Consider the following 26,203-nt stretch of genomic DNA (forward strand, 5'->3'; position numbering starts at 1 on the left):
GTTGCCATTTATTTTTCCTCTATGATGTCACCGTTTTACTCATTTCAGGCTCATGTTATCCCAGCCCGTCCGTGATGAGATCAAATCTGTCCTTTGTTTTGTAGGCCCTCAGTGGACCTCTTTGAACAGAATGCAATAGGAACTCTGTTCCTCCAGGCCACTGTTGTGTCTGGGGCAAGGTTGACTCCTTGCTTGTGTTTGGTTCACACTAGGCCGACAGGTAGATTGTGTGATGGCTACGTTCACCATGTGCTCTTCTGTTTAGCTTTGTGTCCCTTGACTGGCATCAAAACGGTCTAGTTTTCTGGGAGACAGTAACTGGAAGGACACACAAACCCGTAGTTTCTAAAAGCGTTCATTCTAGTTGGGTTGATAGTGATAAGTGGCAAATCTTTCCTCTTACTTTCACACACGTCATTTGTTGTTTTATTATGTATGCAGTCTGACGGAATATCTCAAATTCTGACCTTTAAGGCCAGACTCAGTGGACTTTTTGTTGTTTCGTTTTTCTGTTTTTTTCTTTTGTTTGTGTTGTGTTTTAGGACATGAATAAAACATCTGTGATTAAGCAGAGTACCAAGACTGAAAAACTTGTAAGGTCCAAGGAGGGACCAGTGGACGAGGCCTTCATCCTTTCTTCATGGGCCCTGAGAGTTTGCACATTGGGGCATTCAAGTGTAAGGGAGAGAAAAGGTGGGAAGGGCTAGGAAGCAGGATTTCTCAAGAGAACTTGCTCTCCCCGCACCCAGAGCTCTGTGTATAGATAAGGCAAGGGGCAGCTAATCTCCCACTTTGGTTTAGGGTGCCTTGAGAATTGTGCTTGAGCCCTTAATATTAGCTGGGTCATAACGGTCACTAAATGTACAGTTGCTTCTAGGACAGCCATGCATGGCACAAACAGAACCACTGGCGTGTTCTCATTTGGACTTTTACCAACAGGACTGAAAGAGTAGGCCTTCAGTAGCGATTGTAACAAGAGAAGATTGGAAGCCTCTAGGATCGTGTGGGGGAGAGGAAGGTAGAATAGTATTCAAGAACATTCACTGAGCCACTACCATCTGCAGCCCTGGAATGCCTCAAGGCGATGTGTGGATATCAGAGCAGATTTTGTGTTTTTAAATATTTATCAATAGAATCAGAAAAAAAAATAGAATCAGAGTCTGTCTTATACACAGTCCTAGTATTTTTTTTCTTTTTACAGACAATGAATATTCTTAGTCTTTATGATTTATCTAAGGATATGGCAAGAAATAAAGATAGCTGCTTGGTAACTGGACAGCACATGCTGTCTGCATTTGGAGAATGTATATGATACGCCAATATATATCTTGATTGTACATATTTATATAAACAGAGCATCCTCCCCTTCCCTCTACTTCCTTTTTACCTTCCCCCAAGTATTTATAAGAGTTGTTTCAAAGTAACCTGATTTTCCTGGGGGCTTTCCATAGCTAAAACATAAAGACCACCGTATTTCACGGTCCGTGTCCTTTTAAGGGACTTTGGTTTATTTCTCAGATTGTGGTTCTGGAATCAATACAGGGTTGGTCCGATGGGAGCAGAAATCATGGGCTAACTTTTTCCCCACACTGGGGTCCCAGCACCAGGACACCCTGGGGACACTCCAGATGTTTCAGAACCATTTGTGACTAGGGTGAATGAATGAGCCATTCTTAGTAATGCCAGTTTAATAGTTGAGTTTTAGGCAAATACATTTTAATTTAAAGTTGGTCACTTTTCATTTTTTTTTTATTTTTTTTTTTACAGTCCAGTCATTATCCTCCTTCTGATCCTACCTCTGACTGTTCCTCATCCCATACCTCCTTCCCTGTCTCCAAGAGGATGTTCACCCTGCCCCCAGACCTCCCCACTCCCTCTGGGGCCTCAAGTCTCTCGAGGGTTGGGTTTGTCTTCTCTCACTGGGGCCAGACCCAGCAGTCCTCCACTGTATATGTGTTGGGGTATATATCAGCTGTATATATCAGCTGGTATATGCTGCCCGGTTGGTGATCCAGTGTCTGAGAGATCTCAGGGGTCCAGGTTAGTTGAGACTGCTGGTCTTCCTATGGGTCGCCTTCCTCCTCAGCTTCTTCCAGCTTTTTTCTAATTCAACCATAGGGGTCCCCAGCTTCTAGACCAATGGTTGGGTGTAAGTATCTCTATCTGACTCTTTCAACTGCTTGTTGAGCCTCTCAGAGGACAACCGTGTTAGGGTTCTGTCTCTAAGCACATTATAGCATCAGTAATAGTGTCAGGCCTTGGAGCCTCCCATTGAGCTGGATCCCAAGTTAGATCTGTTGCTGGACCTCCTTTCCCTCAGCCTCTTCTCCATTTTAATCCCTGCAGTTCTTTCTAAGTGCTCCTGTCAGTTTTGTTGAGTACAGGACATGTACTCACAGTCTGTCTTTCCTTACTGTCAACCGTAGGTCCTCTCATCCCATTCCAGTTAAAGCCAAAACAAATAGGCCACTTGCTGTTGCTACAACCAGAGGCAGAAGTGGCCAGGAGTCCCCTATGCACTAAATCCATCTCTGCTCGTTGTTTTGTTTTGAGATAGGTTCTCCCTATGATGGCCTGGAACTCTCAAGCTTAATCTCAGCCATCTGAATAAAGGTGTGTGCTAGTTCTGTGTATCTCTCTCTCTTCTTCTTTTCCTCCTCTTCCTTCCTTTAATCTTCTTCCCCTCCTCCCCTCTTCTCTCTTCTGCCTCTTCCTCCTTCCCCTCCTCTTCCTCCTCCTCCTCTCCCCCATCCCTTTTTTTCTGAGTTAAAAACTTGTGTAAAACAGCTCTCAGGGACTGGGTTAAATCCACAGAACCCAAGTAAAGTGACTCCAGCACCAGGGAGGCAGAGAGAGCTGTATCCTATGGTTTATTAAGGTTACCTAATCAGTGATTTCCATGTCAGTAAGAGACCCAGCCAGTCTGGAAGGAGGTCAATGGCATTCCTGAGAATAACACCCATGAATACTGTTTGGCCTCAGCATATACTTGAACATGCACCTGTATACACCCACTCCCACTCCCCACTCCCCAAGAGGTGGGAGCAGGGGGAGGGGGAGGGAGGGAGGGAGTGATGGAGATAGGGAGAAAGGGAGGAAGGGAGGGAGGAAGAGAGGGAAGGAGGAAGGACAGAGGGAGAGAGTGAGGGGGAAGGGGAGAAAGAAGAGGGAGAGGGAGGGGGAGGGGAGTGAGTGATGGAGATAAGGAGAGAGGGAGGAAGGGAGGGAGGGAGGGAGGGAGGGAGGGGGAGAGGGAGAGAGAGAGAGAGAGAGAGAGAAAGAGAGAGAGAGAGAGTGTTAGTTCTCAGAGACATATATAAGCATATGGAACAGTTCCGTTCATGAAAAATACACTATGAGTATATTTGTAATTTTAATTTTTCTAATAGGCACATTAATGTAAACATTTAAACTAGGTAAAACTATTGTTTGTATTAGCATATTGAAATTCAGCTGGCAGTTACAGCTGTATTTCAAGTCTCGTGTTGGGCAGGGTAGTTAGCCGCAGATTCTCTTTCCTGTTCCTCCTCCTGCTGAAATTCTAGGAACACAGGAAAACTCTCAAATGTTCCTCTTCGCCGAATAGAAATAACAGACACGGGCTGGAGAGATGGCTCAGCCGTTAAAGGCTAGGCTCACAACCAAATATATAAGAAATAACAGACACATGAACTTTGTGATGTAATCCTAAATTGCTGTGACACCCGGCCAGATTTCTGTGAACAGAGGGGACAGATGATGCTGGTGTCTTGTGACACTTAGGAAAACAGTTCCCAGTCCAGTGAGCACTTACTCAATATCACTGTAGGGTAGGAGAAAGCCTGGCTTTCCAAGTCGACCGTGCTGTGGTATGAGCTATGAGCTTGGGGAAGGCATTTCTGCTGGCACTTCTATGTCAACTTGACACAAGACAGAGTCATCAGAGAGCAGGGAGCATCAAGTGAGAAAATGCCTCTGTAAGATCAGGCTGCTGGCAAGCCTGTACTGAGCCCAGTCCATGGTGGGCGGTGCCACCCCTACACAGGCCTATAAGAAAGAAGGCTACATAAGCCGTAAAGAGCAAGGTGTGAAGCAGCCCTCCTCCATGGCTGCTGCATCAGCTCCTACCTGCGGGTTCCTGCCCTGCTTGAGTTCTTGTCCTGACTTCTTTCAGTGATGAACAGTGATGCGGAAGCCCAAGCTGAACAAAACCTTCCTTCCCGGAGTTGCCTTTGGTCATGGTGTTTCATCCCAGCAAATAGAAACCCTAACTAAGACAGTGTTCAGATCCATTTACCTTCCCAGCTCCCACTACACACTTTATAGCCCAACTGTAGCCCTCACCATACACAGAAAGACATGTCATAAACATGGGAAGCTAGAGAAGTTTTCACACAGGCCACATAGGCCACTCCCTTGACAGTGTTCTAGCCATGGGGCTGCGGCAAAGGTAGGAACTTGGTCTTTGAACTTTTATTCTAATAGACAGGGCTGGCCCACAATAGATAGGAATGGTACATAAAACAAAGGGAGGAAGGGAGGAAGTGTCTGGAGAGAAATTAGGATGGTGAATGTGAGGGATCAGAGTCAGGAGGTATAGTCTATTCAGTGAAATTTGTATGCACAGTTGGTACCCAGGTCTGGAGATTCCCTGGACTTGGGAGGTGAGGGTGTCAGGTGAGAGGTGGCGAGGGCACACATTGACTGAGTTTGGGAACTAACATGGCGTCTGAAAAGTTACACAGGGAAAGAAAAAACCCACCATGTGGAGACAGGCTGGAGACGAGAGATCCAGAGAGATTGTGAAGAGAGGCACAGGAGAGGAGACAGTGGTCATGGGGTCTCTGAGGCCACTCTGGCTTTGCTCGTCACTCAGTGCAGAGGGAGAGGTAACCAAAGTTCTTATCCAGGGTTTGCAGATAGAGCGTAGGTGAAAATCCACATCCTGATTTCCACAAAGCTGTACTTGAAGTTGAGCATCTCCTTCCCTTGTGAGAGCAGGCAACAGACCACACTAGTATCATCAGCCCCTGCCGCTTCCTCCCTATTTTTCCTGCAGTGCTGCACACTTCAGATATCCACAGTTGTCACTCACCGCTTATGCACATCAATACACAAAATTATGGTAATCAACAGAGCACTGCCGAATCACATCTGTTTAAGTTCACCCAGTATGATTCTCTGCTTCCTGTTTTATACACGTCTAAACAGTATTCCGAGAAGGGCCTTGGGCATGAAAGGTCGAGAACTCCCCCTTAGGGGCACTAGTGTTAAAGAGTCACGTGCACTTGGAGACGGGCACATGGAGACATTTGAGGCCGCCGTTGTAGCCTAACAGCTGAGGAGTAGTGGTAGCCGGAGTGAGCAATGGAGACTGCAGGGTGTAACTGGATCGAGGTGTATTTTGAAGGCACAGCCCATCTGAGGTTTGGCTGAGATGAAAGGGGTATGCAAGGAAAGAGGAAGCCGGTGTTTTGTGCCTGAACTGCTGGAGTGTGGAGCTGCCACCCATTCGGATGGGAAATGGGGGCACTGATGACACGTCTGCTCACAGTGGGGCAGCAGCACCCTTCAGAATAAGCTTGCCCAAATGTTGCCGTTATCCCACTGATTTCTATTAATTTTCACTTAAAGAGCCTGAAATTGCACTCGTAGATGCCTGGTGACTTGACAGTGCTCTTTATGATGATCTCTTACTTTATCAAATAAGGCTTCTTTTTTTTTTTTTTTCTCACAGCGACTTCAGCCTTAAATTCTGACCCATGCGATAATTAACCACATCATTTCGTTTGACTGTTACCACCGCCATTTCTGACTTCTCCTTTTCAACTTTCTCTGAAATTTTATACATGTATGCACATAGGCTGCATAATATATATAATAATGGCTCATTGAGATGGAATATATCGTAATATTGCCACTTAGTGGAATACTATTCAGCCACAAAAGGAAATGTGACAAGGCACATTACATGTGAGAAAAGCTGTGTGTAAAACACTATAGGCAAGTTTATAGATATAGAAAGGAAACTGTCCGGCTGTGGGGAAAAAGGTAATCAGTGGTAGCTAGTCAATGGGCATGAGTTGGCTTAGGGGTAATGAGAAATGTTTTTGATGACTGTAAATCTTTATATATAACTATATATTACATATATGCAATTATATATATTGTAAATAAGGTGCTATGGACATTTTGTAGGACTTTTTTTTCATTTTTTCTATTTCCCTAATACATTTGGTCTTTGTTTAACATTTACATCTCTATCAGAGCTAGATTTTGGTGCAATCTGTCCATATCAGAGCCAAGTTCTCATCTTTGTCTTAAAGATTACTTAAAGTTATTATTGGAGTGATATTAATTGATCAGGTTTTTAATCAGTTAATTTTATACATATACATCTTTGCAAATAAACCATTTTGTTTATAATGTATAACCATGCATTGCAATTTAAGCACAAATATTACCCATCAGAAGTTAAATAGGCTAGAATAATTTGTTATTAAGAGGAATAACATTGTTCTATTTGGTAAAGAAACCCTGATGAGTAGAGAGAATGAGGTGTCGGGCCAGCTGCATAGCACACGGGCCCATTACAAAATGGAAATACAGAACTCTGGCTTGATGTGGAGAAGCTAGTCTCCCCTTTCTGTGGGATGACTGCTCCAACCCTTGGCACATTCATCCTGAAAGGGCTTGAAGCCTCTATCCCAGAATATACTGAAAACTTGCGAGCAGCATGGGTAAAGCTCATGACATCACCAGCTGTATGCACCGCGGCTCTATTTACCGAGGGTGGGAACAGTCACCCAGAGACGACCTGATCCTCACCTTTCTCACGCCTACGCCTCATACCTCACTTCAGGTAGAGGATGGTTTGGTTTTAGGTCCATCTTTGCTGCACTCGTCATATGATTCTCCAGCCAGTGTCCAAGGTAGAATCCATTTGTCACTGTTTACAGAGGGAGGCACCAGTGACGATGGAGTGGTGAGGTAGGAAACGAGGAGAAGACTCATGAACAGACAGACGGAAGTGAGAATCAAGTATGAGACACGGCTCTGACATGTTCTTTCTTCTTAAAGACACAAAATTACAGACAAAATTACAGATGAAACTTTTTTTTAATAAAGATTTATTTATTTTATTTACGAGTACACTGTAGCTGTCTTCAGACACACCAGAAGAGGGCATCAGATGCCATTACAGATGGTTGTGAGCCACCATGTGGGTGCTGGGATTTGAACTCAGGACCTCTGGAAGAGCAGTCAGTGCTCTTAACCACTGAGCCATCCCTCCAGATGGAACTTTTAAGAGTTCTAAGATGGTGACCTCAAAGAATTAAACTCTAATGATGAGGCTTTTTACAACATGCAACTCTGGGCTGCTCGAGAGGGAACATGCCCATGAGGCCAACCCCAATGACTATAATTTCTCAATGTAAAACATTTTTTAAAATTTTGGGAGAGATTGTAAAAACCAGAGGACCAGAAAGCCTGCTCTGAGTTCATGTGTCCTAGAAGTGACAGACAAGCTACCGTGACGGACTGACAGCCAGGCTACTGTGGAAGGGGGAGATCTCAGAGCATCCCACCTCTAGACAAAGAACTACAGGCGACTGAAGATGGCTGGGAAGAGAGGATTAGCCTCTCCCATGGATGAGCCCCCTAATTGGTTATCCAATTTCAAGGGGACATCCCTGAAATGATACCCATACAAACAACACTGAGTGGACTCAGCCAGCTATAATGCATACATCGATGCATTTATATATGTGTGTAATAATAACAAAGAGGAGGTCATTGATTTGAGAGGGAGCAAATATGTATATGTATAGCGATACATAGAATGAGTGGGAGGGGGAAGGGAAATGGGGGATGACATGATCACATTTTAAAGTCTAAAAATGTGGGAGAGGAATTTTAGCTCTCTGTATGAAATGGAAAATAAAGTGTGCCGAGAATTTTAAATTATATGAATTAAATGGTATGTATTTAGATTATATATACTTACATGTAACTTTGTGTTATAGTTGGTTCATTCTATCAATGATTGTTAACATATTCTTTGTACTTTTTTGTGTATTTTCTAGGTTCTTTAGAATGAAGTGAGTTATTTTTATAACCAGTCACCTTATCTTATACAAATGTATATTTTCCTGTACAAATGTGATATTAGTTTATTATTGTAACCAAGAAACCTATCTCTCTTCTTGTCCAGGTCCATTACGATAAGATTAGCCAAGTTTCTGGATACTCCTGGTGTTGAAAAGCTTGTCAGAACCCTCTTGCTCAGTACAAAGATACTGAGTGACTTAGCCCAGTACAACGAGGCTGGCAGAGACCCTGTAAGTGCTGCCAGCCCCTGCCGTGGCTTCATTTTCCTGGTCGCAACAGACCATCATGATACAGGAAGATTCAGCATTGGAGCGTCACTGAACATCCTTGGAGAATCTGTGGGGGTGGGGGGAGCAGCAGAGGTAAGGTGAGAAGTTGGCAGATCTATCATCATGGAAGGAGTTTAGGAATCCATGGTATCTCATGTCCACCCCAGTAGCAGTGAGTACCAGACTTAGGTTAATGGAACTCCATTTTAATTATGTTAGGTGGTGAACCTAGCCAGGACCTTCTATTGAGCTGGCTTGAGGTTTCAAGGACTAGATAAAAGGATGATCCTCTGTGGTCAACGTTTGGTCTTCTCTAGCATAATGACCTAAATATGAACTACGGAAAACGTCAGGCCAATGTCAGCCCACATGCTAACACAGAGGCCAGTGTCAGTCCACATGCTAACACAGAGGCCAGTGTCAGTCCACAGGCTAACACAGAGACAGGTGTCAGTCCACATGCTAACACAGAGGCCAGTGTCAGTCCACAGGCTAACACAGAGGCAGGTGTCAGTCCACATGCTAACACAGAGGCAGGTGTCAGTCCACATGCTAACACAGAGGCAGGTGTCAGTCCACATGCTAACACAGAGGCAGGTGTCAGTCCACATGCTAACACAGAGGCAGGTGTCAGTCCACATGCTAACACAGAGGCAGGTGTCAGTCCACATGCTAACACAGAGGCCAGTGTCAGTCCACATGCTAACACAGAGGCCAGTATCAGTCCACAGGCTAACACAGAGGCCGGTGTCAGTCCACATGCTAACACAGAGGCCGGTGTCAGTCCACATGCTAACACAGAGGCAGGTGTCAGTCCACATGCTAACACAGAGGCAGGTGTCAGTCCACAGGCTAACACAGAGGCCGGTGTCAGTCCACATGCTAACACAGAGGCCAGTGTCAGTCCACATGCTAACACAGAGACAGGTGTCAGTCCTCATGCTAACACAGAGGCCAGTGTCAGTCCACAGGCTAACACAGAGGCCAGTGTCAGTCCACATGCTAACACAGAGGCCTTAAGGACATTGCCAGTTGACTTGGCTAGATGTGCAGTTAACCAAGAGGTTGGAAAACTGTAACTTCTCTAATACGCTTAATTTTAATCAAACTATGACCAAGAAAGATTTTATTAAGTGTTGAAATTCACAGTAAATTGCAATTTACTATTATATAAGTAGGATTTGCCAATTAAAAAAGACAGGCCCCCACTGGTCACTGGTCTCCTCACACCTTCATTCAGAAACTCTCTCAGGTTGATATACCTTTGCTTCCAAAATCAGAACTAGTTATACCTACTTTTGAGCTTTATATAAGGCAAGTCATACCAGTTTTCTCTCCTGGTATAGAGTTCCTTTTCTCAAATGTTCTTGAGATATGTCTGTTTGTATTATGACAAAATTATTTCATATGAATATATCAACTATTCATTCTGCTGCTGAGATCATTTGGAGAAAATAAGGGATAATGACTTTTTAAAAATAAAAACAAATCTTTTAAAACTAATATTAAGTCACCAGGGAGACACCAGACACCTAGCACAATGACACCAGGAAGGTATATTACTATCAAGGTTTAAAATCAAAGTAAACTTCCTCTGTCACACCCATTATGCTTTGGCCTTTCTGGGTCTCTCATCTTGGTATCCTTTTCCCTTCTGAGATCAGTGTGATCTCAGGTTCTCCCTTCCAAGGTCAGTCTAGTGTATGTGAACAGAGTGTTCTTTAAGACAAAAATTTTAGTGAGGGGGCTAGAGAGATGGTTCAGCTGTTAAGACCACTTGTTGCTCTTCTAGAGGGCTGGGTTCAATTCCCAGCATCCACACAGTGGTTCACAACCATCTGTAGCTCCAGTTCCAGCACACCCAAGACCCTCTTCTGACCTCCACAGGCACCAGGCATGCAGGCATAAGTACAGTCAAAACATTCATACAAATAAAATGAGTTACACAAATCTAAGAATACTAAACAGTTGAATGAGTGTTGATTCTGTTACCGTGATTACGGCAACCATGACGGGTGAGGTCACAGCACTAGCGACTGGTTTTAGAGACCTCCATAGTGATGCCTTCCAGGGTCTTCATGAAACTCACTCTTATCATTGCAGGATGGAACAGAACTGCAGGTGTTCGTAGCAGAAGTTGCGAATCAAATAGTTGGCATTGCAGTGATCAGAAAAGAAATGGTAAGTTCTGAAGTGGCCATTAACTTGCTTGACTGCATTAAGTGTTGGGAAGTTGATGGGTCAATGGGGTACTGCCTGTGAAAGAGATTAAGTAGGTCTCGGGGATCCCAGTTAGTTACAGAAAAGTGAATTGTTATAGAAAGAGTAAGACTGCCCCTTCTCTCCTTTCCCATCACACACACACACACACACACACACACACACACACACACACACACACACACGAAATGTACTGAACTTTGAACAGTTTTTTTTGTTGTTGTTGTTTTTTGTTTGTTTTTTGTTTTTTTTAAATAGTAATGGGAAGGGACTAATGCAGTCAGAGGCTTAGCTGCACTGCAGGCCTACTGGCTTCCTTCTTCCCTCTGACTTGGTTCCTGTGACTGAACTGACAGCAATGCATGCCTTTGCCCTTTGGCCTTCTGTTGGAATTGACTAAAGAGAGGCCTTGGCAGGAGGAGAGAGGACAGTGAGTTCAAGGTGTCTACATCAGGCTGAGACCACACCGAGCGAGCGGCCCTGCCTCCGGGATGCTCTCTTTGTGGATTCTTGTGACCATTCTTCCACTTACTCCACCCACTGAGGCTACTAATAGCTTTCAGTTGCTCTCTCACCATCCCTGCTAATTTCCCCACACCTTCCTATCTCTGTAAATACTCCCTTTGTTGAGCCTACCTCCAGTTATCCTAATTTGAACATGCCATCTGTCTCCTGCTGTGACCCTATCCCAACATGCTCTAGGACATTGATGGTTTTTTCCTATGTAGTTTGTAATTTTTTTCTTGATAATGTACATAGCTATCTCTTGTTGTACCTTGTAAATGTTTATTTTAGAACATAGGAAGACCATGAGTTTTTGTACTTTCATCTTGTATCCAATTACCCTTCTGAAGTCTCTTTTTCACTCTGAGAATTTAAAAATTGATCACCCGCCAGCTCCCAGGCGCAGCATCAGTTTCAAGCATTTCCATTGTTGAAAGCAGTGAGAGGCCATGATCAGACTCAAAGGAAAGGTGTGCACTGCGCCTATCAGAGAGGGGGCTGGGGAGACTGTAGAAAATCATCATGGTGGCCGCTCAGTTGCCGTCACTCTCCCCATCTCCTAAAGCCCAGAGCCAGCCTTGCACTTGCTGTATAGCCAAGCATGACGTTGAACTCCTCACCTAAGTGCTGAGATTACAGCTGGGACCACTATGCCTGGCTTTATGCCTGAGTCAGTCTCTCTCTCTCTCTCTGTCTCTCTCTCTCTCTCTCTCTCTGTCTCTCTCTCTTTCTCTCTCTCTCTCCAGTTTTGTAGCATGAATAGAACAATGTTAAATGGTGGTGCTGATAAAGGCCACTTTTTTAGTTGTCTATACTGTAATGGTATAATTCAGTATTTTCCTTTAATCACATGTTATTTGGAGGTGTCAAGGAGATACCAAGTTAAGGAAGTCTTCTACTTTTTGATTATTGACTGTTTCTTTGATCAATAGGTTTTAAAATTTTTCTTGATGGGTTTTTGGACTTTACTGGGAGGTCTGTCAGGGCTTGTCCATTGTTCTTTGCATTTATTTCTGATTGATCCAGTGTGTCTGAGTTGCTGGGTTTGGATGATGGCATATCTGAGTCTACCCATCTTGTCCTCATATTACATACTCATTTGATAGTGTATAAAATTCTCTAGGTATTTACCCTCGGGATGCGTCTGTGAACTGTCACGGTCGCGAGTAGTCGGTGCCACTGATTAAGTCTAACTGGAGGACAACCACGTTCCCTAATCCTCTGCAAAAAGAAGTGGGTTGGTTTGGTCTTTCTTGATTCTTTTCAAGAGTTTTTGTCTTTTGTTTTTTTGCTATTGGAGGGTTGCTTCTTGCTTGTTCAACATAGAAATCCTGAGATTTTACTTACTTTATGCCTCTGGTGGAAGCATTCTTCTACCAGTCATTTCTTGCCCTCCATTTTCTTCAGTCTCTTAGGTGGGTTCTGGATCTTTTGAATTGATCCTTCGGTGTCTCTTGCTAGTAGGAATAATGGGCAGGCAGACTGATTGATTTATTTCTTGCTCATCATTTGGGGCTATTTCCTTAACATTAGTTTTCTGAATCTCTAATTTAGTCTCTGACCAGGACTTTAATAGTATCCAGGTCTTTATTGAAATCTCTGTCTCAGAGTTCCTAGGTTTAACTTCCACATCTTTCCCTTATTCACTTACAGTTTCTTGTGTATATCCTGTGAGGGCATTAAATTGATTTTTAAAAATTCTCCCCCATTCTCCTGATTACCCCTTTCCTCACTGTAGCAAGCCATGTGTTTCTCCCCTCTAGTCTTCACATTACTGTCCTCACAAAGCTGTCTGTGACATGAATGAAAGATTAAATAGCCATCGTGGGTGGCCAGCGTGGCTGTAGTTCTCTGTTTCCTCTCTGCCACTGTTGGCAGGGCTACCCACCTGTCCTGTTGGGAGGTGGGCAGGCCATTCTATGACTTTCCCTTGTACACTTGAATGTAGTAGCAGCAGGGAGGCAGGGACTCCAGTGTGGACCAGGGTGGTAAACATTTAACCAAGCCATGCAGTGTCCTTTAAAGCTAACACTGCCTTACATTTGGCCTCTCTTCCACCCATTATTCTTTAGAAAATGTCGTTGTTATGTTAAGGGATTTGGGAAGAGTAAAGTGATAGCTGTGAGGAGCTTGCTGCAGTCTCTGCTCTTGAAAATGTGCTTTTCCATCAGAGGGTCTACAGTAGAGTCTTACAGGCCATGTTTGTCAAAATTTAATTTTCTTGTCATCAAGAGTAGTCACATTCACTTTAGACTATCCACCTTCCTTCCCTCCTCTTAGTAGTGTGCACCAGAGAGGTGAAGGAGGCCAGATTACAGCAGTACACAGCATGCATGAGTCCTGATTCCACCATAGTGTGAGGAGACACAAGGTCCGTGAAGACAGGAGCAGTGTACCCAGGATTCTCCCTCTGTGTGAACACTCATGAGTCCCTTAATTACCTCCCATTGCATAAACCTGTTACCATCCCAAGAGCAGAGTAAGGAATGCCTTGCTTGGGCTCTTTCTTCATAGTCCAGTCATGTGTTACCAGGTGTGACTCTGAAATGGGACATCTCTACCCTAGCAGGAGACCAGCAACCAACCCAGGGCACCGGTGAGTCTGCCTACTGACTGGCTCTCAAATAGCCCGTGCCCTGTCACTTGTGCTGGCTCACCAGTGTTCCCGGTGGCCAGAAATATGCTGGGACTGCTCTGCTCTGCTGCACCCGACTAGACACCCAAGCCTTGCCATGGTGACAGCAGCCAAAGGCATAAAGAACAAATCCGTGTAGCCATTGTCTTAGGGTTTTACTGCGGTGAAGAGACACCGTGACTATGCCAACTCTTTAAAGGAAAACATTTGGGGCTGGCTTACCGTTTCAGAGCTTGAATCCGTGATCATCATGGTAGGAAGCAGGCAGATGTGGTACTGGAGAAGGAGTTGAGAGTTCTACATCAGGGTTGGCAGGCAACAGGAAATGAACTGGCTTGAGCTGTATGAGAACTCAAAGCCCACCTCCTAGTCACAAACTTCCTTCAACAAAAGCCACTCCCTATGGGCATATGGGGGCCATTTTCTTTCAAACCACCACAGCCATCTCCCACAGACAGGTAGCCAGAACAAGCACATGCTTTCTGCTTTAAAAGAATTTGTAAGTCATGTAGGGTGGTGTGCGTACACCTGTATTTCCAGCACCAGGAGGCTAGCCTTGGCTAATGGTGAGTTCAAGGTAAACCTAAGCTACCCCGTCTCAATGACCAAATGCTGTGGATGTAGCTCAGGGGCAGAGCACTTACCAAACATGCCCAAGACCCTCAGTTCAACCCCTAGCACTGAAAATAGAATTAAAGAGACAATGATCAATAATGGGAGAAACAAACATTTCTCACCATTGCACTTGAAGCAATTTTTAAAGTGTGTGTGTGTGTGTGTGTGTGTGTGTGTGTGTGTGTGTGCTTACTCACTTGTTGTCCTTGTAAGTACATATGTATGCACATGCGTGTTGAAGCCAAAGGACCACCTCGGGTATTAGCTCTCAGGTACAGTCCACCTTGTTTTCTGAGAGAGGGTCTGCCATTGCCCTGCTATTTTCTGAGAAGCTAGGGAGTCTGGCTAGAGATCTCTAGGAGTCCTCCTGTCTCCATCTTCTCAGCACTCACCGCCACTCCAGGCTTTTTTGCATGGGATCTGGGGGAATCAACCCAGGCTCTTAGGCTTTCCTGACAAGAATTTGGCCAAGTAAGCTATTCCCCAGCCCCACCTTAAGTGACTTTAAAGTCCGTCTATCTCAGCATCCATGCCTATAATTTGCTTAAAGCATCCTTTCTCTGCCTCTCTTCTAGGATATAGAGTACATACGATCACATTATAACATTGAAGATTTCATCTACTTCAGCCACCACCAGCAGGAAGAGCATGGGCGCTTGAATCATTTTGCCCTGAACCCTATTTTCCGACACTACACCAAGTTTTTCCTAAAGGAGATCCTTCGCTTGGGTTATAAGTCATGTCTCTATTACCCTGTGTACTCACAGACTCGGGAAGGCAAGGTGAGATGCTGGCACACGGGCGTTCATGGTGGCAGCCTATGTGCACTGCATCTTGTTCTCCTGACGACTCCGAGTGTGCATCCGAGTCTCCACTGGCCATATTCCAATATGCCATTAACAATCGGAACCAATGTAATTAGACAAACTTGCTGGTTTTTTCCATATTGACAAAATGGCAACAGAAAACTATAGAAAAATATCATTGTAAGACATGAACACGGTATAGAGCCAAAAACGATCCTACTGTGTTCTTTGAAGCGAAGAACCCCATAGAAATGAGTAGAATAAATTAGTCCCATCCTGTAAAATCGGTGTGCTGTACACTGCGTCCCAAATACAATTTATGACCATTTCCATAAAAAGAATGGCTGAAGGGCAGAGATGTGCAGTTCTGATGGACTCTGCCGTAGAGAATACCTACATAATTCCACCTTATACTTGGTATACTTCCATAAAGTGATAGAGTCAGAGACTCAGTGTGCCCCAAATACCAGCTCATCTCAGTTCTACACCCTCCTCTACCCTGCTGCATGGCTCTTGAGGGTGCAGTGTGCCCTGCAGGCTGTGGGTTTGCCTTTTCCCTCAGGAGCTACTGATTCACACAGGGAGACACGCCACCTACTCACGTACTATCTCCTTGTCGTTCCACTAGTCGATTCAAGGCAGATCCCCAAGTGCTTGTTTTCTGAAAACTGGTCCTGTGGTCAATGTCATTGGTCCTCTTCATGTGTCCTCTCAAGGGGATGGGTCTCAACTACCAGGCTGAGTAGACATTGTCCCTTTGGTTTCTGGTCATGACCTCAAGCCTTCCCACGATCTGCCGAAAGCCCTTGACACTGTCACAGTTTTTCTCAGTGTCCATGAGGGACTAAGTGGAGTTTTTCAGGTGCCCTTACATAGCAAAGTATTTCTTAAACAGTGTGTGTGTAAGCACACCGGCACATACACCTCTAATGGTTGTGCCTGAGTAGCGTGCTGGAGGGCTGCCTCTGGGAAAGGAGGAGGGATGTGGAAATTGGGAAAACCATAGACCCAAACAATTTCCTTCACTTTACACTTGACAGCATAGCGACTGTGTGACCTTTGAGGTGTGATATTACATTCTTCGTTTCTATTCACCATGCTGTTCCTAAATGCCGGGTTGGAACAAAGTCCATTTGTATCTGTAGTAAAGACATTTTGGACGTTGCACCTGTGTCTCCTTACCCAGCAGCATGGACTAGGGACATGCTGCTGGTAAGGCATTGGAAACACGTTTGGAAACAGGCTTCCTTAGTCACCTGCCAGTTGATTTACTCATGTTCATGTGAAATAAGAATAAGAAGCTGTCCTAAGTCATTTGAGTCAGAATTCTCAAAATCTGCTCCAAGTTTTCTAGCAGTGAAATCAGATTGCCTGTATCTCACTGTAATGGTGGCTCTCTCTTAACCTCGTGAGAGGACCTGCATCAGGACACAAACCAGAAGTTCTCCACCTGTGGTTTGTCACCCTCTGGGGCTCGAATATCAGATAACCTGAGTATAACATGCTTACGTTATGACTGACAACAGTAGCAAAATTACAGTTATGAACCGGCAATGAAATAAGTTTGTGGTCGGGGGTCCCCACAACATGAGGAACTGTGTTAAAGGGTCGAAGCGTTAGAAAGGTTGAGAAGCACCAGCATAGACATTCACAGACAGCACACTGGGCAGGGTTTCCTGGGTTCTGCTCCTCAGTAATGTGTGAAGTCAGGGTGTGAGGTGCAGCGGTTAAAGATTCCAGAAAGCATTTCTGGAAGCTCGTTTAAAAAAAACTCCATGGCTACTTTTAAAACAGCACATGAGTCGTATGCAAACCGTGACATTTATTACAATACAGCTCACGTTCTGCTATACTTCTCTGCTCTCTGACTAACTCAGTAAATAGATTTATCGTTGCCAGTTGGGCTTTTCACAGCTTTACACTTGAGGTTGAAATGATTTCTTGGCCCTGGGGTTTTTATTTTTATTATTATTTCCAAGATTTTATAAATGCCACTCATCATTCTCTGTCAAGTTTTAAAAACTAGATTAAATTAATACTTAAAACATTATTATACAAGTTATTTATCATCTGTCTCAACAAGTGTAAATCCAGTTCACAGTTCAGTCATACTACAAACCAACATCATTCGATCCTCCTCTCCTGTTCCCCACATTCCAGTCCTTTCACGAGACCCTCGTTTTATTTTATTTATTTATTTATTTTATAAAAGCCCAAGTAAAGTTGCCCGAGCGCTTTCACATCTGGGCTAGGCTGCCCCCTGGATGGCATTTTCATCTATGTGTGTTAAAAGCATCTCGTGCCAAACACACAAAGGTTAACGGGACTCAGATAACACAGCTTAATGGGGTCAAATCAAGCTGATTCATGATCACTATGGAGAGGAATATTCTCCTGGGGGAAATACTTGTACTGAAAAATCCCATAAACCAAACCACTTGTTTATCTGTCATTCCCACAGAGATAGTAATGTAATTACTCTCATAATTACCTTCATTAGTGTGAGGCATTATCTGCAATTCATTCCTCCGCTCGAAGAGTATGTTTGTTTATTTGCTGATTTTTCTCCCCTCCCCGCTCTGACTTGGCCGAGTTAAGAGTTTTGTATTTGTCAAGCAGCACGCAGACATCTGCGCTGCGCCTCTGACATTCTCTCCCCTAAAATAGAGATGGTTGTCTTTTCAGCTCCAGAGCTCTTACGCCCACTCCCTGACATCTGCCCTTCATTACTTGGTTCCCGTGCGACCACGACGACAGATTGTCTATCCTCTGGAAAAGCTTGGCATAAACGCTCCATCAAAGGAGGTCTCCAAGGATCAGGTGGGTAGCAGGGCGGCAGGCAGGGAGGCACCGTGCCAGCTCCCGCGGGCTTGGCAGATGGGGTGGCAGCCCTGTCTTCACCAAGCAGGCTGCTTCTTAATTACAGGGAACCTGGCGCTCATACCCTTACAGGCGGCGGCACCCTGCAAGAGTTCCCTGCAGCCTTGCCCTCGAGTGCCTATTTCATAGTAAGCCTAAAACAATAGCCACATCCTCCTTCAGAGGACACAGCAGGGACACCTCGAGAGTTGTTGCTGGTCCCTGGACAAATGAGTGGCCTAGAGCCACCGGCACCCCAGCGTATTTTCATCTTCCTTCGCTGTCCTCAAAAGAAGAATCTTCCTTTCAATTGATCGTTCGCTTTTAAGTCAGCCAGGTGGTCTTTTTCCGCTGTTAAGGCAAAGTTGACAGAGAAATGTCATGTTGGAGATGTTTGGGTCTTAAGCTGGCTTTTGGTTTTAGTGTTTGTTTGTTTGTTTGTTTGTTTGTTTGTTTGTTTTAAGCATGCGTACATAAAAGCTCCTGTGGGAAGTCCAAATGAGCCTTGTTCATTTTACTTACCTCAAGGTAAGAAAGTAATCCTGCAATGACTTTGCAACCAGATAAGAAAAGGTTGGAACCTGTGTGTCAATATTTGTGAATGTGAAACGCACAGCCGTGTTTTGGTTGTTGTAATTCTAACGGATAACATGTGAACTTGACCAGCACGTAGGCTTCCAGTGTTCTGGGCACTGTGAGTTTAAAAACAAAATATCTTAGTGGCTAAGATTTGCCCTTCCTGAAGGATAAATGAGGAAAGTAAAAGTGTAAGCATTTAAAACAGTGAGTCCCGTAGTCGCTCCTCAGAGATGAGAGAGCTCCTTACCTCAGCACAGAGGGAAGGTACAGACACGGTGCTCCCAGCTCAGACTCACACGGGGCAGGAACTGAGCAGACCCAGCCCAGAGGCCTCTTCAAGTCTGACCCCATCCTCATATTGGTTAAATAACAAAATTTATACTTATTTTCTAACAGTCACAAATTTACCTTTGAGGAGAGAGTAGGAATGAACAGAGATTTATTTTTGGTTTTGTTTTTTAACGTTTTATTACAGAAGGTGACAAGCAGATTCAAGACAGTTTCCTACCCACACCCCAGCCCACCCTCATGAGTGAGAGACCTTTCCCTTAGTTTTTTTTTTTTTAAATGTTCAGTCTGTCCTAGTTTTAACAACATTAATTCCTGGGAAAATGAGATTTAAAAACCATAGACAGACAAAATGCAAGTTCAATTATGCTATTGTTAGATTTCCCAGCCACAGAATCAGTCTGTTGAATTGTTACAGAAGCCTCCATGTGTTTAGGTCTTCATAGACCAGTTTAGTTTACACACGGCTTCTTGTTCCAAACCACACCTGGAGGAACACCAAAATCCCCACACCTCTTTGTGTTATGCAAAGCTGACAGTCTAACTGCAGGCACTGTACAGCTCCTGGAAACATCGATGTGTGGACATTCGGGTCTTACCTATCAGAGGGGAGGAGCCTCGGGAGGCAGAAGGGCGTGATATCACCACATGATGCTCTGCAGCCTGTGGATCAGATCTAGGAAAGGTGAGAGATGCTGGGCCTTCTGCTGAAATGCCTTCACGTAGACAGGACTGGGCCGAGGAAGGCCTTTTGTATAGTGGGGCTCCTGTGACTTCAGCCAGCACTCTCCTGGAAGGAGTGGAAGGAAGTGTTGGGGCTGCAGGGGAGGCATACTGAGCAGTTGCTTGGAGCAGGAACATGTTGTTTCAAGCATGCAAGACGCCCCTGCCCGGTCCTCTGCCTGTCTCAGGGAACCTCTGGCTTTGGGCCACCCTGAGACAAGCTGGAGCTCCAGGTGGAGAGAAAGCCAGAGAAAACATTTCTCTTCATTAAAAAAATGATCCTTGCATTACTTCCCAGGTTGGTATGATTTGAAATCATTGCTTACATTTAATAACCTTTTTCCTGCCCATGTCAGGATGTTTGACTCCTTCTCATTCCAGAGTCCTGGCCCAGGTATAGGCACAATGGAGAGGGACTTTAAACCTGGGGTCTAGGAAGAAAAGCCCTCAGTGGGCTGTTGAGAAAGACAATGGTGCCCGGTGTTTGCCTGCTACCTAATGCTGGGGCATTTATGGTGCTGGTGAATTCCAAGTGGTTAAGAAATGGTTCTACCATTACTGACCACATCCAATCTTGGCATGTGGCTTTAGTAAGATTAGGACTTAGTAAGGGATTGGGAAAGTAGGTTGGTGGCTTCTAGCCTGTACAGAGCCTGCAGTTAGACTGTCAGCTTTGCATAACACAAAGAGGGGTGGGGGTTTCAAGACCAATGAATAGTATCTGGGCTGGAGACACAGTCTGGTGGAAGAGAACTTGTCTGAATGGCTTTGTGTTTGATCCCCAGCACTGCCACGAACAAACCACACAGCCGCAACACCTCACTTGAGTAACACTGTGGAAAATGTAAAGGAAGGGATCAGCAACTTTGTAACATTGTAACCCCTCACAGGATGGAACTACCTATTCAACAGGAGGAGCTGATTTATATGGAAGGGTTTTTTTTTTCTCTTTTAAAAAAACGTGTTAAATGTGTTTCACACTTTAAACAATTGCCTGAGGTAAGTTGAACCTAGTAGGATGGTTTGGGGATGCATTTCAATATGATCCTAGTACCCGTGAGTCAGAGAGGAGCAATAGAACTCCCATAGCTGAACCACACGGGGCTGAATAAACGCGGTTTCCCACACAGTTCCCCGTTCCCTGTAAGCCTCACATCCCTCTGCCACAGGCATCAGCTTCCCTGACTTACTGGTATCTTTTCTCTCCAGTCACTTGCTTTTCATGCCTTTTATCCTGCTTAAAGCATCTCTGAGTAGCTGTCGGTCCCTCGCTTTCACCTAGGAAGCCAATCTTCAAGGGGACAGATCACCCCAGGCATGAGTAATGGGATAGAATGCCTTTCATCTCCGTGGGTTGCCAATTTGAACTTGGCACAAGGCAGCTGTGATTCAGATTCATCACTGCATGGGAAGGCAGTGTGCGCTCTCCCTCTCTTCCGTGTCCTCCCTTCCCAACCCTGAGGCCATAGAGCTTCTGCCCTGTTTGGGTATGCCCCTTCCCAGTGGCTTCTATTAACAGACAGCTCACTCCAGAGCAAGTCATAGGAAAGCACCTAAAAGCCTTCAACTTCATCACATCTAGGAGTTGGCCCCCAAGAGTCACAGTAACATCTCTACAGTCGACCAATAGGAATTCACGGATAAGAGAGAAGGCTTTTCCTGGTCAAGGTCATGATCCACAGGATAGGCTCAGAAGAGTCTCGTCCAGTTTGAATGAGCCATCTTGGCCTGCGCATTTATATTCTGAGCTATTGTCACAGAAACTTTCATTTAGATGGGTCCCCATGGCTTACCGTCGTGAGCACTGTAAACCTGAGAAATACTCCAAATTTGCCTGAATTCTTTGTGCAGATGAACTAATTAAAGATTGGGCAAGTTGCCCTTCTCTTACTTTGGAGGTCTGTGAAGGCCTTTATTCCCTCTCCTGCCTGCATGCAAGCGGGGGTTGACTTTGTTACTGTCACTGAGTTTGAGAAAGCTGCCAGTATATTAACAGTATATCAATTTTTTGTTTAGCTTATTTTTTTCATGCATTCGGCTGTTGCGCCTGCATGTATGTGTATCATATTCTTGCTGTACTTCAGAGGCCAGAAGAGAGGCCTGGATCCCCTGGAGCAGGAGTTACGAACAGTTGTGAGCCTACATGCCAGTGCTGGGGAACTGAGCCCAGGTCCTCTGTAAAAACCATCTGCCCTACCCTTACTTACAGAATTAATGGAGGTAGATGAGGGAGGGGGAAGGATAGTAAGAGCTAGGACTCACAGTGGGCTTGAACCTGTGTCTGTAGAATTCCTGGAGTGTCTGCACTTCATGTCCCAGCTACTTGCTGTGCCTCCGCTTGGGGTGGTTAACAGTTATTTATAACTCTGAACTCCAGAAATTCGCCTTGGAATCCACTTTGTTTATTATTCACAAGAGCTCTTATGATCCATTTGAATCATAGTCTTTGTCTTGATTTATAGTGGTCGCAGAATGAAGGTATGCTCTCATCCCCGTCTGCAGAAGTCATGCTTTCCGGGTGCTCAGCTCTGCTGTTATTCTCCTTCTCCTCCTTCTGGTCATGACGACAGTCTGCTGAAATCTAAACTAGCTTCTTTAGATGCCTCCATTTGGAGTTTCTGTGTTTGTTTTCTCCACATCTCCTTTTGTTCTACACGGAAAATGGCAGTGGATCTAACCCCCACCCCCCCACCCCCACCGCCAGAGCTAAGTGTTGGCCCACCCTTTCCTGGTACGTGATCTCAGGAAGATGTCACTGGCTGGCATTCAGTTACCCTTTGAATTGCCCCTTTTTATCTGGGCTGCTCTTCCCCAGTCCAGCTATAATTACCATCTGATGGCCGATTACTGGATCCTGTTGCACTTGGGCATCTGCTGCCTTGGGAAATTGCATTATTCTCCCAGCACCTGCTAGGTTTTCCCCAGAGTAATTGTTTCCCAGTCCCTTCCTTAAACTTGGTAACTTTCACTGACAGTAGTCAGACTTCTGTTGGTCATAGTTATGGTTGAAGTATATAGTATGGTTTTTTTTTAAAAACAAAGAAAGAAATCAACCAAACAACTAACCAAAATCCACATCTCCTTGGGGGATGATGCTACAATGGTAAGCCTGTGGTGTTTCAGCATCATCTATGCATTGACCCTTATTAAAATCATCACAGTGGAGTTTCCCGGACATGAAACGAATGCACTTTCAGTCACTACCAGGGTCTGCTTGGCCTTTTCAGCCCTGTTCTTAACCACTTCCCACATGCTTATGCTACTCCTGGGAAACAGGTTTCCTCAATGGTGGGGAATTCTTTCCTCTGTGACTTGTAGAGAAACTTGTATAAATTCCTTCAAGGGCTCCCTCCTTTGCTCAAATACTATACCTTCTGTGCCATTTTTCCCCAGAGTTCTGACACTCCTTAGTTAACTAGAACACACTATGTATATGCAGATACCAGAATGGCTTATAGAGCGGCAGTTTGTCCTCATGACTCTCACAAGTCTTTTCCCTCGGACAGTGATGCCGGGCACCCCTCCTGTGGTTACTGTTTGCTGAGATCTGGTCTACGGTTTCCTGTGAATCCATTTTACGTAACTGTCACATCATTACTTACTGTCCTGACCATTTTCCCCATAAAGCGGTATGCGTGTCAGGGTGGGGGTGACTTATTCAAAGGCTGGTTCACTGACAGTCCTTCCCACCAGGCAGCTGATTGCCCAAACTCTCTTAGCCATGACCTGCAGGGATCATTAACTAATGCGTAAATCTGACGCCATGGCCATCCTAGGAAACTTGCAAAAAGAGAACGTAGACAGCTTGACACTAAACTTTTTTACATCTTTGACACCAACCACTTAATCAAAAACGTGACCCACAGACTTGCCAGGACACCCCCACCCCCAACTCTAGCTGGTTTCGGCTCGGAGTGTCAGTTCGGTACCAGCCTGACTCTGGCTGAGTGAGGCAATAGAGAAGCAGACATCTGGGCCCAGGCTGGTGTGCTAGGCATCGATAGATGGAGGGTGTCTATAATTCTGTGTTGCATCAGCATGCTGTTACAAGCCTTTCAGAATTGTGGTGGCAGCTGCTATGGAAAGAAGGAAAATATGATCCCAGATGGTGGTTATATTACAAACTTCTCAAGATTCGGCTCTGTATTGAATGGAGCTCAGCAGTATTCTCGCCTGTCGAAGGAGTGCCTGATGGTTTACTTGAGGAGTTAGCAGCACAACTGACAAATGCTGGATGATATTTAGAAGTTGGGCTGTGAAAGGATAGCAAACCGATGAGAATAAATTGTGAAATTGACTTCCAGTGTCGCAGTACCAACCAACACCAAATCTTATCATTTTGCAGAATAATTGGTTCAGGACAGTTACCCTTCAACCAAATTTTATTGTGATATAAATAATAGGTAAGCTCAAGAAATAGAAAGTATATCTGTACACACAGATACACACACACACACACACACACACACACACACACACACACACACACACACACACCTTGATTACTTTTCCAGTTCCTATGATAAAATCCCTGTGACCAAAGCAACTTAGGAAGGTGTTTATTTCTGGTCATAGTTTTGTCATGGTGGGGAAGTCTCAAACAGGAGCTGCAGGCCACTGGCTACAGCTGACCAAGAAGCGAGAGTAATGAATGCCTATGTTCATCTCACTTTTTCTTTTTCATTCAGTCCAGAATCCCAGCAAAGGGAATGGTCCCACCCAGAGTGTGTAGGTCTTCCCATCTCAATTCATCTAATCCAGATAGTCCCCACAGGCATTTTTCAGAGGCTCATCTCCCAGGTGATTCTAGATCTCACCAAGTTGATAACTGAAATCAGTCACTGAATACCTTACAAGCCACAGTTTAGAGGCTTAGTACATTCATGGAGTTACGAAACCATCACTACTGCCTAAATTTTTAGTATTTTCTCTCCTACCCTTGCTTCCTTCCCAGAGTCTCTGTCAACCACGGAGCTACTTTCTGTCCTTTGAACTTACCCGTTTGGGATACTTCATACAACATGTGCTACTTTGTGACCAGCTTCTTCTTACTCTCAGAGTGCACCCACATTGTAGTGTGTGTCTACACTTGATTCTTCTTTAATGGTAAATATTGTATTGTATGGATAATGTCATTGTCTTAGGAGTTTACTGCTGTGAACAGACACCATGATCAATGCAAGACTTACAAAGGACAGCATTTAACTGGGGCTGGCTCACAGGTTCAGAAGTTCAGTCTATTATCAAGGCAGGAGCATGGCAGCATCCAGGCAGGCATGGTGCAGGCAGATCTAAGAGCTCTGTATCTTCATCTGAAGGCTGCTAGCAGAATCCTGACTTCCAGGAAACTAGGCCTAGGGTATTAAAGCCCAAACCCACAGTGACACACCTACTCCAACAAAGCCACACCTACTTCAGGAAGGACACGCCTTCAAATAGTGCCACTCCCTGGGCCAAGCAAATACAAACCATCACAGTCATATTCTGTTTTTTCTCCAGTTGTTAACAATTTGAATTGTGTCTACTTTTGGTGAATAACTATGCTATGAAAATTCACATACTGTGTGTGTGTGTGTGTGTGTGTGTGTGTGTGTGTGTGTGTGTGTGTGTTCATATCACTGTATATCTTGGAAGTGGAATTACTGGGACTTCCCAGAAACTGCTCCATTTTGCAATCTCTCATTTTTAGATTAGCTCTAGCATTCTGGCCACTAAATAGTAAAACGCTGATCATCTTAGGGCCAGCGATACTGAGTGCACCTAACATTTTTCTGGTACTCTGAGAGAGCTTCATTCCTACATGGAGACTATGCTGTTCATGAAGTTTCAGTTACTTTTTTTTTAAAGCAGAAATATTGTTAAAATACAGTTTCTCCTGCTTTTATTTGACCTGTTCACCAAGACATGGCTTCCTTAGATCTTGAAGCAACATTTAGGGGAGACTGTGCTACAGATATCTATCTGAACCCAAGAGGGAGGCAGAGAGGGCGTCTATATTATGCTCTCAGGCCAGAGTTGGTCTTTGTGGCCAAATGGTTTCTTTAGAGTTTGCTCTTAGAGAGGTAAAGATTGTCAGGGCCAACCACTGGGCTGGCTTTGGGTATTTTAAAATATGTGGTGCAATAAAATGGCAAAGGGGGGTGATTAGAGCTACAGATACTGACTAGAGAAGGTATAGCTTCCACCTTTATTAATAAAATATGATAAAAATCAGTATGGGTTTATAGAAGGAAGAAGTAGACAAACCAGCCCCAAATCTCCACTATCTCTAATTGGCTACCTTTGTAAATATTATGGTGTTTAAGGGCCTAGGAAATGGTTCAGTCAGTAAAATGCATGCATGCAAGCATGAGGCTCTTAAGTTCAATCTTCAGAGCTCATACAAAAGCCAGGTGTGGTGGTGTGTACTTATAGTCTGGGTTCTAGGGAGACAGATCTCTGGGGATTCTCTGGCCAGGGAGTCTAGCCTGATGCTTGAATTCCAGGTTCCAGTGGGGGAAAAGTCCCTGTTTCAAACAAACAAACAAACAAACAAACAAACAAACAAACAACGAGGTGAGTGTGCCAGACGGACGACAGATGAGGTTGACGCTTGGCCTTTATGTGCATGTTTG

The 26,203-nt window shown here is 44.6% G+C and overlaps 1 protein-coding gene across 11 annotated transcripts in view; it reads left to right on the forward strand.

Moving 5' to 3' along the window:
- Positions 1-26,203, forward strand: part of Cfap61 (cilia and flagella associated protein 61) — a 278,920-nt gene that overhangs the window by 97,666 nt on the left and 155,051 nt on the right. For 8 of the 11 annotated variants that reach the window (XM_008762285.4, XM_008762286.3, XM_063285003.1 and 5 more), the window contains 4 exons: positions 8,195-8,321; positions 10,464-10,541; positions 14,910-15,116; positions 17,826-17,960. In XM_008762285.4, coding sequence (XP_008760507.2) covers positions 8,195-8,321; positions 10,464-10,541; positions 14,910-15,116; positions 17,826-17,960 — 547 coding nt within the window. Of the gene's footprint in view, positions 1-8,194; positions 8,322-10,463; positions 10,542-14,909; positions 15,117-17,825; positions 17,961-20,374; positions 20,516-26,203 lie in introns of those variants that run through there. The other 3 variants (XM_063285006.1, XM_039106619.2, XM_063285005.1) reach the window with 1 other exon arrangement.

Source organism: Rattus norvegicus, chromosome 3 (assembly GCF_036323735.1).
Source record: "Rattus norvegicus strain BN/NHsdMcwi chromosome 3, GRCr8, whole genome shotgun sequence".
Taxonomy (NCBI): Eukaryota; Metazoa; Chordata; class Mammalia; order Rodentia; family Muridae; genus Rattus; species Rattus norvegicus.